At 46.0% G+C, this 18949-nt stretch overlaps 1 protein-coding gene across 2 annotated transcripts in view; it reads left to right on the top strand.

Annotated features, from left to right (window-relative positions):
• Positions 1–17323, top strand: part of LOC142587405 (4-pyridoxate dehydrogenase-like) — a 92041-nt gene extending 74718 nt beyond the window's left edge. The window contains exons 8-11 of one of the 2 annotated variants that reach the window (XM_075698399.1): positions 1317–1474; positions 3173–3350; positions 4988–5204; positions 16671–17323. In XM_075698399.1, the coding sequence (XP_075554514.1) occupies positions 1317–1474; positions 3173–3350; positions 4988–5204; positions 16671–16806 (689 nt within the window). In that variant the 3' untranslated portion in view covers positions 16807–17323. The remainder of the gene's footprint in view (positions 1–1316; positions 1475–3172; positions 3351–4987; positions 5205–16670) is intronic. The other variant, XM_075698400.1, reaches the window with a different exon arrangement.
• Positions 17324–18949: the final 1626 nt, after the last annotated feature.

Below are 18949 nucleotides of genomic sequence, written 5' to 3'. Positions count from 1 at the left end.
GATATGCCCTCCTGGCAGCTAGAGGCCAGAACTGGCGGGAAACGGCGGGCGCTAGGCGCGAGAACACGCGATAACACCGTAGCATTAGTATGTCTCTCTATGATCACACCATTTTTCTACTATGGCGTGAAGGGACACCTGGGATTAGTTAGCGCCTTGCGCTACGTCTACTTCTTCATGCATATAAAATCCCACTTTAAAGGGCGCGTGCGATGCACCGACAGTGGCTGAATCGGTTAGCTTGGTGGTCTCGCAACCGGGAGGTTGGTGGTTTGAACCCGCAGCCTGACAAGCTGTTTTATTTTCGTGCGGCTTGGGCTTTTTCGTACGGCAACACCGACGCCGACACAAGGGATGCAAAAAAAAAAACAACTTCGCCTCAATAACTCACATACGACTGCGTTGTCCTTGGTGGAAGTGCGTGGGCCGCCAGAAGGCTAAGCATTCGGCGCAGTAACTGGCATGGGCGTTGATTGCCAAGCTTTTCGAATGAGAGTAGCCGTTGTATTCGTGAACACTCTGGCGTAGCTGTGCGACCTAGTATAGCGGGCTTGATTGCACCATAAGGCGACGGTGGTGGGGTGTGCGCGAACGAAAGAAGGTCGGCCGCAGAAAGCGCGTTGACCCCAAGGAGGGGCATACCTGCGGGTCTGTGACATCTGCGAGAGCTCGAAGCGGGCCTCTGCTTGGGTAAACTACGCCGTTTCGCTCCGCTCCCGAAATTCCAGCAGGTGGATGACGCTCGAAAAAACCGCAGCGGTTGAAGCGGGCTCAGCGGCCCCCAGGCTGGTCGAGGCCTGCTGGCGCTCGCTGCCGGTGTTCGACATGGGTCTTATGCCTTTTTTGTGTGGTGCGTTATTAGTAGGCACAAGTGTTTTTTCAGGGGCTTTAATGCACAAGTTGTGCGTTGATCCAGGCGCCCGCGGTCACCAATTGCAGAGCACATGAGAGAAAGAGGAGACCTTTTTCTAGCCCCCGAGCTCAAAGTAACTTAAACTTTATTTCCTCGGTTCCCAGCCGACTAAGCTCCCGCACCGCGCGTGGCATCGCCTGGCCTCGTCTTCTTTCCTAGTGCGATCGCGTTGATGCCGGTGGTGCTACAACACAATGCTCGGCGATAACACAGGGAACAGAGAGAACCATCAATACCGTTCGAGAAACTGCCGACACATATAGGCACGTCGATATAATAGTGATATTTTCAACGTTTGTTAGTCGGTGAAATGCCGTCACCGGATAAGGATAAACAAGCATGCGTGTCGATGTGAATTGCTGGCGTTCTCTTTAGCGCGTCTAACGCATGTTGTAAAGTGCAGGTGCTCTAACACTACCTGCCGCTATGGAGGCTGTTGGATTCGTGAACACATCGTTTGCCCCCTACGACTACCCGGACATTGAGGTCGTTTTGAACAGTGTTTCCGCTGCGAACATTGAGGCTGAGCGCTTCTTGTTGGACTTGGGGCTCCGCCGGGAAGTAAGTGCCTGACTTCTTGTGCTACATTACTTGCGTCGCGCGGACTCTAGGGGCAAAACGAATGAAAGTGTGAGCTAAATCTCTCGAGCAAACTTTGTGAAAAGAGAGGATGCAGCGCGTGGTACGACTAGCTTCGATAACCATCAAGATTGTTCACAATGAGTGGGCACCGCAGAACAGAGCATATTCTTTGTGGCTGATTCGTGACAAGCTAGAATGGAGGTGTACTGCCGATTAGCATTTCTTTTCGTATTGAGATAGTGGTTAGTTGCCTAAAACTGCGTTCGCTAATCTTTGTATTGTCAGCGTCTGTCAGGGCGATATTGTTATATCGTGTCATAGTAAGGCAACCTTATGCTCAGCTTCATGTTCGCCGTATGACGAACTGAAAAAAGAAAGCTGTGCTAACTGCTGCCACTTCAAATCAAGGCTTCGGTTTTTCGGCAATGGTTAACTTAGAATTGGAATGCTCTAGTCACTGTACTAATGCGCGGATTTTTCTTCTTCGTGCTTACATAGGAGAAAATGTCTATGTAATGATACTAAGTGCAACAAGAAATGAAGGTGACTGTCAATACATGCCCAATTGTAGTAATAAAATGGCATAATATAGTAAAAAACTGCACAAGAAGACTGTGGAATTTTTTGTTCATATGTGGTGAACCATTCGTACTCTGTGGGCTGGTTTATCCGTATGCATTAACCTCTAAGTGCTTTCTTTCATGCGGCATTTTTTGTGGACACAGCCGAACCAGATAATAAGCATCTGCTACAGACTCTGGGGCAGAATGTCTGGAAATCTGCACTGGTTTGTTTACACGTGGCTTGAAATTTTATGCATTGTGTGCTGACAAATGCACCCGTAAAGTGGACTGCAAATAACTTTTTGCTGGTAGGTAGTGTTCTGAACAGGAAGCTTTAATGACTTAATATGAATATAGAAGTAACAAGCCGCAAAGCCCGATACATCCATTGCTCAACGGCAAACTCATATCGCTCAAACTCTGTGTGACTGAAACGTAAACTCGTTACCTTGTTTGAACAAACAAGCAGGTATTAGAATAAGGTCAGATTTGATTTGGACAGACGCCATTACAATGGGTAGAAAATAGGAATTTGGTAGCGTACGCAAGTAAAATCACGAAACACTTATCATTGCGGGAAATGTTATGACTTGGAAAGCGTTAAGCTCAGTGTTTATTTGGAGCCAACATTTACGAATGTCACACGTTCAAAATAGCTATTCGTGAACTGCACAACAAGTGGCGATGCTTACTACGGCCTCCCATATATTGTAACTAGGTTAGTGAAAATGCAGCCATGCTCAGAAACAAAATTTTACGACGTGGCCTAAAATATATCATTGGTGCACATCGAGGCGACAGCAGCGACGTCAAAACTAATGGCCATTATTCTCTAACCATTGAAGAGGCCGAGAAAAAGTGCCTCGGCAACGCGATGTGTCTGGTTCACGAAGGTCGCTTGCACGCGTTCATAGCCAATCAAGTTGCACACAAAAGCACACGTGTAGTTCAGCACAGGTGGTGGATTCTTATCGGTGGCTGAAAACGCTCCCCGCTGCCATCGATTCGTATGATTTTCCTATTGTCCGCATCTTTTTTCTGTCTTACTAAGAGTTGCATATATTGTGCCACTCACAAAGCGTGGCCGCTAACTTGTATTTCTTTTTCTTCCTAGATTTATGACGAATACTACAAGCCGTACCGTGGGCGTAATGCTTTTCAGCTGGCTCCTCTCCTTAACCGTCTCAAGAGCCGAGGTGTTATAAAGCTGCGCAGCAATAACTACCGCGATCCTCCGATTCTTGACCCTCGGTACTACTCGCACCCAGCCGACATCGAAATCGCTGCTGAAGGTGGGCGCTCTTGCGATTTGTTTACAATACCTGTGTTGGTATCTTTTTCTTGGAACTACCAACTCGCCATATTTCGTGTATTTTACTCTGAGACGTTCTAGAGCGTGAATGGCTGATTTCTCTAATTTAACAATGTGCGAAATTTCTCTGAAACATTGGAAAAGAAAAAGCGATTTGACCATTGACACTTAACGAACGCTACCGTTTCATGGAACTTGAAGTGAAAACCAACTGTGCGGACTGGTGTTTTAACCATATCATTAGACCTTTGGGAGGCTGACATTTAGCTTCACTAGGATGTACTAAGGATATCGGATTTTAGTTATATATAATGCGTTACGGCTCGTTATGGTGATGGCAACACTGTCTGATGAGTAAATATTCTTTCATATATGTTACTTTACTTGTGTGACAACACACGGACAACGTCGTCCTTATTGCAGGTGAGTCGCCTGATCAGATTGCTGAAGTGAAAATCGTAAATGAAGCTATGCAAATCAATTGTTTACTATAGAAACAAAATCACTCACAATTTAAATGATTAATTAAGCACTTCCTAATTCATAGTTAAGGACACTCCCAGGTACCGCTCCCTTGCGCTGAACAGTATTTGCTACTTCAGACTGCCAGCACGACAGCCAATGTGCACTGAGCATTAGATGAACCTTTTGCTGCAAGGCTTATAAAGTTAAACACATAAACCGGGTCAGTTTATTGCTTCGGAAACTGTTTTTCATAATCAAGATCTAATTTATTTTAACAAACACCGTAGGTATTTGAGTCACTGCTGCGCGCCTTTTGGCCTCATCTTGTTTATATAAGGGCCGGTTATACCCCACAAAAGAGTAAACCAATTTATGTAATTCTTTGATTCGACTGCTAAAAGAGCGCTTTCTCGATCAGGTTCAATTTTGTAATTGTTTAATTTTTAAGCAATCATGCTGATGCATAGAAGCATCAGAAACAACTGCATATCCTTTGTAAGCACCGAGCCTTGTAAGCATAGGGCATAGTAATAAAATTGCGCGGAAGGTAGATCTTTTCATTGCGAAGATCTGTATATTCACCGGAGAATAACGAGTTTTTGTTTAGTTAGGCATATAATTAAAAGAGCTCAAAATTTGAACCATGACACGAATATATTAAGACGCATTTTGTGAAATTAAGTTTTACATTGCATGCTAACGTGTCATATATTTCTTTGTCAGTTTTTATTTTTTATATATCATGGGCATTTTGGCTGCTTTATATCAAAGAACACAAATTTTTTGTCTATGTTCGTTAATGTCGTTCGGCTGAAGGTGCCTCTGGTGAATTCCGTGAATATTTGCATATTTGTGGTAATATTCTTCTGCTCGCCGCTGCCACTTAATCTAGTTTATGTGTGCATCGCACCTCACATTAGTATTACGGCTAAGGGCATCTTCACACACTACATATGTGTGCTACTGTTATAAAGAATGCATTATAGCTAGTACCACCTGGTGTGGACAAGAGAAATGAGCAGCTTAAAAGAACGTGGACTGGTAGTGTTTGCGGAACTGTATTATGAAGCTGCTTACTTGCTATCTGTCGGCTGTTAATTTTTTTTTTGCGCAGAGCATTCTCGAAGAGCTGATCTGACTTATCAATTTCAGCAATGCAGCAGTGCATTCGAATCCTGAGCACAAAGCCCTTCGCCGATCTAGGCACAAAGCTTTGGGGCATCCCATTCCCGCCATGCAAAAGTTACACCACGTGGAGCAGGGATTACCTGAAATGCATGGCGAGGTACCTGTCGCATACTGGGTGGCACCAGTGCTGCACCAATCCGATGGGCTCGGGTCCCAATGCCGTCGTCGATCCCCGTCTCAGGTTAGTACGCAACAATATGCAGCAATTCACGGTCAGGCGCGTCTCTGGGAATTGCAGCACACCCTGAGAATGTGTGCGTAAGAAGTGATTTTACACGGTACGGCAGCATATTACTACCTTTTAATACTTGTGATCATCCTGGTTCGGCTATGATTCTAAATACTGTAAACGAAGTGCTACTCTGTTTAGCTTGCACGTGTGGGACAGGAATACCTAAGGGTCACTGTGCATTTTATTTTACATGACATGGCTATTTCGTTAAAGGCTGAGTGTTCTATGATAAAGTGGCCGAGGTTTATTCAGCATAGTCGCTATTTTTGCTATCACTGATTATTCATTGCTTATGAGTGATGGTACTGTAAATAGATATATGTATTTCTTTTTGTGTAGCGCCTTTTGTGTAGGTAGTTTAACTGCCAATGTAAACGGGCGCTTTAGGCCATTGAAAGTTAGCCTCAAGAGCCGAGCTCCTTGGTATGTAAAAAGACGTGGCTCGTCTTTAGATACTTGCTAAGTTATTTTGGACAGTGCATTTCGTTCTTCGCTAATGAGCAGCAGAAATGTATTCAGCTCGTTCATTGTTTGTTGTCAGTGTGAATTTCTGCAGTAATGGCGTTCCGTGGCGTACTTCGTATGTTTGGTAATCTCGTTAATATTCGCTCAAGTTTATCCTTCTATTTCTCTACGTTGTCTTTTCCTCACATGCCAAAACGCATGTGAAGCGGGCATTGGTGTGAAAGTAGCACAGAATGTTATCTTGAATGCAAGTGACATCGAACCGGGCGTATTCCGTGGGATGCGTTTCACCTGCCTTGTGCACACGGAGTTAACAGGGAGATTAGTGACGCAGGAGCTTTTGCTTGAGCTTGTTGCTATACATACCGTTATAGGCATTATTACATAAAAAAGTAAGCCCAAATAAACGCACATCGACACCACAGGCGTATTGCGCGTGCATTGGATGTGTTTTTATGGGGTCGTTCTTTTTTGCGCCACAATAGTATGCTGTGGTTGTAACGACGTAAACGAAAACTGACCCGAAGAAAGCCGTTGCGAATGATTGGAAGAAAGGAAGAAATGGTGCAAATTCTGCTTGCGCCCTTTTTAACCCTAGCTGTAAACGCGAAAAGACAAAACTAACTTTAATGTGATTAGCAGTATTTGCCTATTTTAGCTGTTTTGAATCTATCTATCTATCTATCTATCTATCTATCTATCTATCTATCTATCTATCTATCTATCTATCTATCTATCTATCTATCTATCTATCTATCTATCTATCTATCTATCTATCTATCTATCTATCTATCTATCCTCTTGCGGGCTCAAGTTGTCAGACACCTTGGATTGCTAGGCCTGTGCTCGTAATCGTGCTCTTCCGTTATGGTCCTTCCATCGTCATCGTCACGCCTGCAACGTCGACTCAGTGGTCCATGTTGTCTAATAGCTTGGGCGACTGGGTGCGTCATCATGGTCATAGTGCCGCCGTGGTTGTTACATCGTTGTCATTCTAGCTTCATCTCGCAACCCTCGTCATGCTGCCGTCGTCACGCCATTGTAGTCATACAGTCGTCATATACTTGTTGTGGCCCCACCGTCACGATACCGTCGTGGATTTTTCAGCGTGGTTACTCCTGCTTCGTCATCTGACTCTAGTTAAGCCGTCCTCACGCCATCGTCTTCATACATTATTCAGGATTCAGTCGTCTTCTCGCCATTGTGATAACGCACTCGGTCTCATCCCGTAGCCCTCATATCGTTGTCCTGCCGTCGTCTTCATTGTATATTCGTCATGCAGTTCTCGTCACGCATTCGTTATCACTTCTTTGCCGTGACACCGTCGAGGTTGTTCCATCGTCGCCATTCTAATTTCGGCAGCTGACTCTCACCATGACCTCATCATCGCGCATTCGGCCTCACACGATTATCTCACTGTCGTTTCATCATCGCCATCACTTCAGTAACCTCATCTTGTCGTCATCAGGCCGTTATTGTCATGCCAGTTTTGTCATTATATCGACGTCAATTGTTCTTCGCCATTCTAACGTGCTATGCTGCCGTCATTCAAGCGTGATTGTTCCGCAATTGTCATGTTATCATTGTCGTGCTAACGTCATCATTGCGTCGTCTTTGGACAGTCACTGTCATGCATGCGTTGTCCTGCCATCGTACTTAATGCCGTGGTTGTCGTGCCATCGTCGCCACTTCAGCTTTGCCGTCATCCAACTCTCCTCTGGCCATCGTCCGGATACAGGCTTAGTAATATAGTCTTGTTAAGCAATTGTTTCTTCACTCGTCGTCATCTCATTGTTCTCATACCATTGTCATGCCATCGTCGTCATGCTGCGTTCGTCACATCGCCTTTGTTGTATTAAGGACGTGATTCCGTCTTTATCATTCCATTCTTGTCGCTGCGTTGGAGTCATACAGTTTTCCTCATGCTGGCATGTTCATTGGCGACCTTGGAGAGCTAGTGCTGCAGCAAAATTGTGCAATAGTGAAGTATGTGGCATATAGCCGATGCAGCGAAGGTCTAGGAATGACCACTGAATATGTTAAATAAACGTAACGGCAGAAATACGGTGTCTCGATACATTGATCGAATGCTAATCGCATTACCTTCCACAACCATCATGGATTGAGTTCTGCCGTAATTTTTTTCAAAATTACTTACTGAATTTTCGAGAATTTTTTTGTGCTCTTTCGAGAGAAGACCTGACCAGATTATTGCGAAGCTTTTAAAGTGTATAGTGCTAAGCATTGCAATTACACAAAAGTAAAATAATAAAGGATCTGCTTATTCTTTTGTCAAGAAACAAAAAATAAGCTACGAGCGATTATTATTGCATCGCTTGTGGATGCCCGAACCACCGGTAGAGAGAGACATATATACGGTTCTTCTGGTCAACTTATATGGTAATCCTCTTATTAGTCACCGAGAAAGGCTACATTTAAAACTGCACTTCTTGTTAAAGTTCGGCAAGCGAATACAAGATATTCTTGAGAGCGGCCAAAAAAGAAACGCCTTAAAAATAAGGTTCTACAGCACTTGGTTCAGCACACGAAATTTCACATTAATATACGCAGTAGTTTTTAATGTAGAAAGCTCGAACCAAGGTGACATGTTTACACTCCCGCCCCCACCTAAATTTCTTTGTGGCTGACCAATGTGTCTAACACCTGAAGAATTGTCTATCATGCGAGACTGTTGATTGTGCATTCATGTAGCTAATAACGGATTTCGACATATATTCAAGTGTTAAATATTTGAGCCCGACGGTAGGTATAGACGTAGCCGTATTTTGGACATTACCCATGGGCTCCTTGGTGAATGTGTAATACAGACGGATCGGTCTCGTCGTATGCGTATGGTGCGACTTTCGGCGTGCCTGCGCATCAAGTCATTCGACTGCTTTGTCTGTGTAACAAGACGACCGCAACATCTACGGAAGTAGTGGCACTCAGAGAGGCCGTTCAATATATCTCGCGACAGCCTCCTCAAGTATAGACAGTCTTCAGTGACGCAAAATCGGCTCTGCAACTACTTAGAGTGGTGTGGAAAGAAAGCGCTTACAGAATGAATGAAAAACTTTATTTATCCCTCATTCAATTGAAGGGCGTTCCGGAATATGGGGTGGGGGGAGTAACTACTTGAAGTAGGCCTCCTATATCCTCTGAGCCCACTCCAGGATGGCCTCCTGAAGGTCGGGCCTCGAGCTGCGCAAGGTAGCCTCCCACTGCTCCTCACTAGATGTTAATTGCATGAGAAAAGGGGGAAGGGGGTGCTTAGGGCACCCCCACATGATGTGGTTTAAGTCTGCTTTGGGAGAGACGCAGGATTTACAAGAGGGTGAAAGGTAAATAAACGGATGAATGCGGTGGAGTAGGTAAGGGGAGGGAAAGGTGTGAGGCTGATGCTGTCGCGACAGAACTTCATGCCTGCGCGGAGATTTGCCCATGGCTGGCGAAAAGGTTAAATGGTCTAATCGGTAGTGTGTGGAGATGTCATGGTTACAGAGTGTTTGCTCTTGAAACTGCCGAGCTCTACATTTTCGCGCAAGAAAATGGCCACCACATCACATTTCAGTGGATTCGCAGTCATTGTGGTATGCACGGCAACCAACTAGCCGATTCCGAAGTGAAGAGAGCACTCGAAGAACCAGAGTCACGGCTTGCAATTCCTTTTTCAAGAGCAGACGCCAACTGCCTCTTCTCCAGTGTCATCCGAAAATCGACAGAAAGCAATGGGGCAATCCGGATAATCGCCACAGACGACTCCAGAGACTGGGCCCTACCATGAAATTTAGGTTACCACCGAAAATTCAACGCAGCTGTGCCAGCCTTTTGCACGGGCTAAGGCTAAGGCGTTTACGTGCTGATACGTGCACCGCATGCGACGCACTGAGCCTCCAGACTGTGAGTTGTGCAATGTGAATGAGACTATAGGTCATATGCTTTGTGACTGCCCTAAGTACGTGAAAGAGCGTCGAAAGTTGGACAGTGACCTTACGCGTATTGACAGTCCACGGCTGTCGAGGACGTTATTTTAGGCCGTTGGCCAGACGCTCAATCGAGTTTCAAGGCCACCCAGGCGTTACTGAACTTTTTAAAAAGTACGGGCCTGGACTGTAGGCTTTGAGCATGCCAAATTGCTTGCGATATGTTTTACACCCTCCTTCTCTCGTCATCGTCACCCATCATGCGTCTCTTTCTTGTCTCTTTCTTTTCAATCTTCCCCTTCCACCTACGCCGAGTAGCTGGCTAGAGGAATATACCTCAGGCCGATCTCACTACATTTCATATCATTAAACTTCTCTCTCTCTCTCCCTCTGATTTGTGCCATAACACCGACCAACATAGCGATGCCGTCGAGGTATATACTATTATATTGTTCCGCAGATGTTGGGAGTATAGAAAGCTTGTATTTACAATGTGTGCACAAAGAGAGCAGCGCAGTTAAAAATGGCTGACCAGCAACAACACCACAGCAGCCCGCGTCTCGCGATCTTCTTTCTTTCTCTTCCTTTATCCTTCCGTATTAGGACCCCCGGGTGCTGAAGCGCCGTCTCGGAGCATGGTAGGCGAAGAATGGCGAGCGATGTATGGCTTCAGACGCTAAGCATGCACGATGTCAACTGGCGTCGGACTTGATGACGGATCAAACTGTGACGGCGAAATCTCATATTTGACGTCATTAACTTGTCGCCGGACTTCATAAGGACGTTTGTAGCGAGAGAGAAGCTACTAGGAGAGGCCGACCCAATGACATGGTGACCAAAGGAGCACCCAAGCACCTGGGGCGAACTTAACATCGCGATGGCACCGGTCATAACGCTCTTTTTATATATGCTGCGAGACTAAGAAACGAGATGGCGCGATTTCGTGCGCCATGTGAGCGCGATCGATTACTTCACGAGTGTACTCAGTTGCAACACGTGGTACAGAAGGGAGGATCATGTCAAACGGCAATGTGGGGTTGCGACCATACAAAAGATAATAGGGTGAGTATCCTTCGGTGGCATGTCAGGACGAGTTAAACGCCAATATCACATATGCCAGCGTGGCGTCCCCTTCGCGGTGATCGTTGGAGACGTACATCGACAGCATCTCTGAGTGTCCGGTTTACACGTTCTGTAAGAACGTTCGTTTGTGGGTGGTAGGCGGTGGACATCTTGTGCTCAGCGGCACAAGAGCGGAGGAGGTCGCCGACAACTCGAGATAACGCACGGCCGTGGTCTGTAACTAATTGTCGAAGTGCTCCGTGGGGGAGTGAGTAAAACAGCTTTATTAATAATATTTGAATGGCGAGAGCAGTGTGGGAGGAACCCTCAGTCCAGGGTCCCTAAGATGATTCCGGCGATGTTTCGAGCCCATTTTATCACAGCTCAGAGGACCTCGGGAGGTCCGTTTGGAGAATGACGTTGTGGAGGAGAAAATCGGTGACGTCTGTCGTGCAACTTGTCAGCAATGCTTTTGTGATCGCGTAGTCTGTCGCTTAACCAGTAGCGACGGCGACCCGTTTATTCCCTCTAGTCGTCGTCGGAAAAGGGCCAAGCTGGTCAAGGCCTACGCTAAGGAACGGTTCAGATGGAACTTCAATTGGATGGAGTCACCCGACAAGAGGCAGGGGAGGTTTCTTCCGGCGCTAACACAATTCGCAAGTTGCGACATAACGACGCACGGAGCGGTAGGAACCCGGCCAGAAGAACCGGCGTCGTACGCGGTCCTATGTACGCAGAACTCCAAAGTGTCCCGCCGTTGGTGCATCGTGAAGTTGTTCGAGAACGACGGATGTCAGAAGACAAGGAAGGACAAGGGGAAACTCGTGGCCGTCAAGGTTGATATTGCGGCGGTAGAGGATGCCGTCATGCAGCACGAACATGTGTCACGTACCGTCAGGGCTGCCAGATTGCACTCCGACGATAATGGACCTTAAGGATTCGGTGCGTTGTTGTTAAGCGCGCATGTCGGTCATGTCAGTAAAAGCCATCACGCAGGTCACCGGATTATGCGCAGCAGGATCAGGGGAATTCAAGGGATGACGAGACAGGCAGTCAGCGTCCTTGTGGAGGCATCCAGTCTTGTAACGGACAATAAATGAAAATTTCTGGAGCCGCAAAGCCCAGCGACTAAGCCATCCTGTAGGGTCCCGGAGGAAAGACAGCCAGCGCATTGCGTGGTGGTCTGTAACGACCGAAAACGTGCGGCCGTACAAATATGGCCGGAACTTTGCGACAGCCCAAACTAAACCCAAGCACTCCCGCTCGGTGCTGGAGTAATTTCTCTCGGCAGGTGACAGCAGACGGTTGGCCTAAGCTATCACGCACTCGGTACCATTCTGTTGTTGGGCGAGAACAGCGCCAGTGCCATAGCCGCTTGCGCCAGCATGGACTTCGTTCGCTGCGCATGGATCAAAGTAGACAAGTATGGGAGGGATGGTCAGAAACCCGATGAAAGCGGCGAAGATGTGAGCCTGCTCCGGGCCCCATGACAATGGTGTGTTCTTCTTTGGAAAATGTGTTAATGGCCGAGGAACGTCGGCGAAGTTCTTGACGAAACGTTGAAAGTAAGAACACAGGCCGACGAAGCATAACACGTCAGAGGCAGAACGTGGCACAGGAAAACTGCATGAGCCACGAACTTTTCCCGGATCTCGTTATACACCGGATGCGTCAACGAGGCGTCCCAACACAGTAATCTGACGGCACCCGAATTGACATTTCGTGGACTTCAATTGGAGGCCGGCTTTTCGGAAGACCGCGAGAATGGCAGTGAGTCGGTAAGGTTGCTGCCGAACGTGGGAGAAAGAAACAATAACATTATCAAGGTAACAGAAACAGTTGGTCCATTTGTAGCCCTGCCAAAGAGAGTCCATCATACGTTCAAATTATCGCGGGAGCATTGCATAGGCCAAAAGGCATGACTGAACTGATATAAGCCATCAGGCATGATGAAGGCCGTCTTCTCGCGGTCCATTTCATCAACTGAAATCTTCTAGTTGCCGGATCGATGCTCGATGGACGAGAAGTATTTAGCTACGTGCAGGCAGTTCAAGGCGTCATCGATGCGTAGTAGTGGGTAGAGGTCTTTTCGCGCGATCTTGTTTAAGGGGCGATAATCGACGCAAGAACACCAGGTACGATCTTTTTCTTTCGCAAGAACGAGAGGCGAAGCCGAAGGGCAGGTTGAGGGTTCGTTGACCCCTTTGCGCAGCATTTCGGCCACTTCTGATTGATGACTCTGCGTTCAGCATGCGATACACGATAGGGACGCCGACGAATAGGATTCGTGCCTCCAGTTTTTATACTGTGGTGAACAACAGATGCTTGGCCTAAAGGCCTGTCGCCGAAATCAAAGACGTCACTGTACGAGTCGAGCAGGAGAGCAGGAGCAGACCAGTGCAGAGGTTAGATCAGGTGCAATCATTTTCGCGAAGTCATCCGTTAAGGAACCAGAGCGGTGAGCTGCAATTTGCACTAATAAACCACTCTCGGCACTGAGACTCTCAATGTCAAATTCCGAACTACTAGAAATGCTGGCCAAAAACACGCCGCCCGGAAACACTTGAGGGCAAAGGCTGAAATACAGAAGTGGTAGAACGACGTCGTCATTAGTAACCGTGACCAGCGTATGTGGAACAGCAACGTCCCTGTTTAGAAGCACGTCGACGATGGGGCGAAGCACATATTCACCGTAAGGAACCTCTGTTGAAAGTGACGTAAGTAATTGCTTCGGGTTACAGACGCACATCGTGAAGCGAGCACAAGTGCGATGGCGCGGTGCTCGGAGCATCAGCGAATTGAGGCAGTTTATTTATTTGTTTATTTACATGTACCTTACAGGCCTCCGAGAAGGCATTGTGTAAGGGGGGAAGTATACGGTAACATATTGGTATGGAGTCGGGAAAAAAGAAACATCAGTCTAATGAAAAGAATATTCACGGTACATGGAAAATTATTAGAACATGAGCAAATGGAATATATAGAGCAATAATAATAAACGGCAGACACAATCACATAGTAGCATAATAACAACATAAACGTTTTTGCATGGATGCAGTAGTAACTATAGTAAAAATTAGGATCACTGAAATTATTTGATTAACTTGTAAAAAAATGCAGGAAAGAAATTAAAAGAAGACAAGACGTGTTAGACGGTTGAAACGGCATATTGATCGATTAGAAGATTGCGAAATGCACTGTGTTTAGATTGGCAAGCGATGTTATCTGGTAGATCGTTCCATAAACGGGGCAGAGCTGAAAAATTAAAAGCGTGTGTGTTGCCGGAAATTCGGGTTTACCTGAACTGATTGTTCAGTCTTTCTGACGTCGAGGATGCTTTTTAATGGTTTGATAAGGTTAGGCCAAGTGTGTGAATCAATCTGTGAAATAATAATAGAAGTGCGATATCACGGTGAGTAGTTAGTGGCTGCAACGAAAGACCGAGTTTTATTTGGGTTACATTTGGCTGGTTACTATATTTTTTAAATGATACGGCTCGCTCTATTCTGGATGCTCTCTAGGAGTTTGATAAGGTATTTTTTTTATAAGGAGACCGTATACAGGAGGCGTACTCAACTTGTGGCCGTGCAATAGCTATGTAAGCTAGTTTCCTTAGTGGTGGAGGCGCAGTTCGTAGGTTGCGGCGCAGAAATCCTAATGATCTGGAGGCGTTAGCTTAAATGGAGGTGATGTGATTAGTCCATGAAAGATTGTGCGTAAGATGCACTCTTAAGTACTTATATTCTGTGGTGTGATTAACTATGTTAGATTCGAAATGACAAGAAAGGTGAGAGTTAACAGAGAAAAGGAAACTACTTTCCACTTCGACGCGTTTAGTGACATGAGCCACGTAGCACACTAATCACCGATATGTGCAAGATCATTTTGGAGTGCCGCGTGATCAGCGGAATAGTTAATCGAATGGTATACAGTGCAGTTGTGAGCAAATAATCGTACAGAAGAGGATATATTGTTCGGCAAGTCGTTAATGTAAATTAAACACAGAAGAGGTCCGAGTACACTGCCTTGAGGTACACCGGAGGTGGCGTCAGAAAGGGCAGAGGAAAAGTTAGCAGCAGTGAACTGTTCGCGATTAGCAAAAAAATTACGGATCCATGACAAGGTTAGTGAGTCAAGTTTAATTGCAGAGAGCTTTGATATCAGAGTTCGACTTGAAGAACGCCGGTTGCACAGCCGATAAGAGCAGAATGAGTGGATAAATAGTCCAATCCAAGGATAACGTCGAGAGGGCAGTTGTCGATGACAGCAAAGGGAACAGAAGGAGCGCGGCCGGCTATACTTAAACGCGCAGTACACATTTCAAGAACAACCAGCACGCCACCGTCGGCCCCACGAAGCACGCGGGCAGCTTCTGGGGTTAGGACCTTTTTTAAACGTCTACGTAGGCTAGCACTCATCTCATCACACCTTCATCTCATCTCATCTCATCACACATATGTGGGATCCAGTGTCGACAAATGCTTGGACAGGTACGCCGTCTATTTTAATGTCAATTACACTTCTCTTTGTGGGCACAGATTTGCTGCAGTAGTAGGAAATGCAGCACAACCTCCGAGGGTTGCATTTCTTGGTCTTCCGAAAGGGTGTGGCCAAAAGCCACAGCGGACGAAAGGCGAAGTGGCTGCGGCGAACGGAAAGATAGGCGACGTGTTTGGGGTGAACGAAATTGGTGTCCGCGTGGCGATTGTGAGCGACTGTATCATGTGTTCCCAGCAGATTTGTCGGTCCTGTTAGACTCGGTGGTAGGCAAAACAATGCGGGTATCGCCATCGAAAGGGCTGAGGTTGGTCGGCGGGCGAGGAGTTGAGGGCCACGAGTTGGGACAGTGTCGGGCCACATGACCAATGTGGCGACAGGTGAAACATATTGGCTGGTCGTCCGCAGTTCTCCACTCCGTCGGGTTGCGATAACGTGGAGAGAAGCGTCAGGGTGGAGCGAAAATAGTAGAAGGACGTTCGTTGGCTCTGTGGTAGGCAACAGCACAGACAGAATGTAAAGCAATGTTTTCAAGTTGCTGGCGAAAGATGGCTTGTACGAGGGGAACTGAAAAAGGAGTAGCGTCAGGGCTACGACGAACAGAAAGCTGAGGGTGCCATCGCATCCAGTTCACGTTGAACGATTCGCACCACGTCCTCTGATGGCGACGCATGCTGTTGTGCAGGTTGGTCTTCACACGTCGACGTTGCGGCGGTATTGGGAAGTCTGGCGGCAATTGTACGGCCGGCTGGTTTGCCAAACAACTCTGTCAACTTATTTTTGTATTCGTCCCAGCTGATTAGCGCCTCTTCCTGGTTTTCGTACCACACATTTGCCGTTCATCTTAGGTAGAACAAGTTAGCTAGCATAAGCGTAGGGTCCCATCTGTTGATTCCACTCACGCGTTCGTACATGGCCACCCACTCTTCAACGTCGGCGCCATCGGTCCTGCAGAAAGTTCAGGGATCATTGGGTTGCAGAACCACAGTCGAAGGAGACAGCGATGTAGCTGGCGACGGTGACGTCGGAGGCGGCAACGACGTTGATCCCGCGTGCTCACCGTCATTCATGGTGTGGACGGTGATGCGACGTCCACTGCGGAGCTCCGTTTCCAGCCGTGGTACCCAGCACCTCCCACCAATATGTTACGGGGATGTTGGGTGTATAGAGAGACTGTACTTACAATATATGCCAAACAGAGTCAGTGTAGGTAAAAATGGCGCACCAGCAACAACACGCAGCAGCCGGCACCTCGCGATCTTCTTCTTCCTTCCTCTTCCTTTATCCTTCCGTAACGATATTAACAGCATGGGCGAAGGGTGATGGACAAAAAAACGAGAGGATGAGTGCTGTTGTTTCTTTCTTTTTAGTATTTGCATCGCACTCATTATCTATTCCAATGAGCGAATTATTAGCGCAGCCTGACACTTGGATTTTTCCTCACGTGTTCTTCATGTGTTTCCCGCAGGGTTCGTGGAGGTGTGAAGCGACTGCGAGTGGTGGACGCGTCTGTGATGCCTGACATAGTGTCAGCAAACCTTAATGCAGCAGTGTACATGATTGCGGAAAAAGCCGCAGACATCATTCTCGAGGACAATCCATAAATCAAGCTCTTAAAGACGTCCATTGCACCAGCGTGATCCTGGTAAAAACACCCGGCGTCAAAGGTTACGCTGCCTCGTCAAAGCTGATCGGTCAATTCCCCTCGCCATCCCCATCCCACTGTGCTACCTCAAGACAGTAGTTTTAATCTTTCAAAAGTTTTGGTCTTCCAATGATTACAAGGTCTCTCGAACGAAGAGAATAAACAGCCGAGTGGCTTCCATATTTAGCATAACTCTTAAGCGTACAAATAACAACTATGCCAAGTGAAAACCTACGCCATACTTAGTGCCTGAAACTACAAATTTATCTTTGAAACTATGAGGCACAAGTTTACGATAAGCTTCATAAACTCCCATGTTTTTTATTTGACTCCCACTGACAGCAATTTTATCCCTTCTGTTACTTTCATTTCTTTTACATTCACTTCGTATATTTAAGGATATCAAGTTTCACGTTAATTTAGAGCACATATTTAATTAAAGAGGCTGTTGAACAACATAGAACGGATAATTTGTATTTGCTTTTCTTGCCTTCATTTTTGTCTTGACTTGTGATTGCTCCTGTGATACGAGCGGACGACTTTTTGTGAAAACTGATTGACCACCACATGGTTGTGCTTGGCGGTATAAAAAAGCGCATAAAGGTATTAGCCTCGAGAAACTTCAGTGGCGCCCTCTCGCTGGAGCCCGTCGTTACAGCGTGAGCATACTTGATTCGGTCTGTGGTCTGGGCTTCCTCGAGATTTTTGCTCCTCATGAGCCTGCATATAAGAAATACAGTGTATGGAATACTCTAGTACGCTATTTGCCTCGAGATCGAAGGGAATGGTAATCTAGTAGGCCATCGGACCCACGTTAAGTGTGTGCTACACTCCTTGCATCTTCTGCCATTTGGGTGAAGTCACGCAAATTGAACCAGCGTTATTTCGACCGACACAGATATGCTTGAAAATATTTCCAGATGTTTATTGAAAAACTGATTCTCCCCATTTATATTTATTCCCAAAATCTGTCTAGAATTTTGGTGAGAATTATTGTTCTTGCCCAGCAGAGCCAGAATGCACCAACGAAAATGTTTTTTTTTCAAAGGCGCATTGTATCACCCAGAACTTCAAATTGCGTGCAGGGCAGGACAATGAAGGGAAGTGACTGCCAAAATAGCCAATACTACAAATATTTGAACACTGCCAGTGCTTTTGGCACTGGCAAACGCCAGTAATATTGCAAGTTTTGAATTTTTTCTCGGAACGCAGAAAAACCCAGAAGTCACAAATAAAACATAAAATTCTAGCTAGGTTGACATAGCGTAGCTGAAAATTATTTGAAGCTTTGAAGGTTGAGCAGGTCGCCTGAAGTAAACAAAACTGATATTACGACGTTTTGAAAAAAAAAAACATTGTATTCAAAGTAACCTGTTTGATAACCTGTACGGGTTATCAAATCTAGTACCATTATGGCTAAAAAAGGCTACATGTCACGCCCACTTCGACTCTCGCTTGTCTTACTGCACACTAGTATGGGCAGGTACGTCTGCTCGAAACCTAAACAGACTAGCGGTATAGCAGAAAAATGTTCTTAGAATATTCGAAAATTTTTATGAGCACCCTCGGAAACTACGTACTCGTCAGGTGTGTATAAATCACGATATTACTAGAGCGAATGATCTTTATATATGTATAAATTACTACTCGATAAAAACGAGAATAAAGGGCGTCAACCGAGGGGCCCGATCTTTATTAGTAGCATCATAGGAACCCAACAAACATTGACACAAACGACGACAAATGGGAAATTGCTTGTGCCTATTAAATGAAATAAAGAAACGATAAATTATTGGAACTGAAACTGGATGAAAAAACAACTTGCCGCAGGTGGGGAACGATCCCTACGATGCGAAGGTTGTGGGATCGTTCACCACTTGCGGCAAGTTGTTTTTTCATCCACTTTCATTCCCATTAATTTATCGTTTCTTTATTTCATTTATTAGGCACAAGTAATTTCCCCTATCTTGTGCTTGGTGTCAGTGTTTGTTGGCTTCTTATACTTTATACAATGAAAAGCAAGCTTTATCAGCATTCATTTGATAGCTCCTCCCTACACACTTTCCGAAATCAATCAATGCCAGTTTCTTTTTCCCGGACAA

Source organism: Dermacentor variabilis, chromosome 7 (genome assembly GCF_050947875.1).
Source record: "Dermacentor variabilis isolate Ectoservices chromosome 7, ASM5094787v1, whole genome shotgun sequence".
NCBI classification, from domain to species: Eukaryota; Metazoa; Arthropoda; class Arachnida; order Ixodida; family Ixodidae; genus Dermacentor; species Dermacentor variabilis.
The sequence above is the reverse complement of the archived record's forward strand: the minus strand, read 5'-3'. Positions and strand labels throughout refer to the sequence as shown.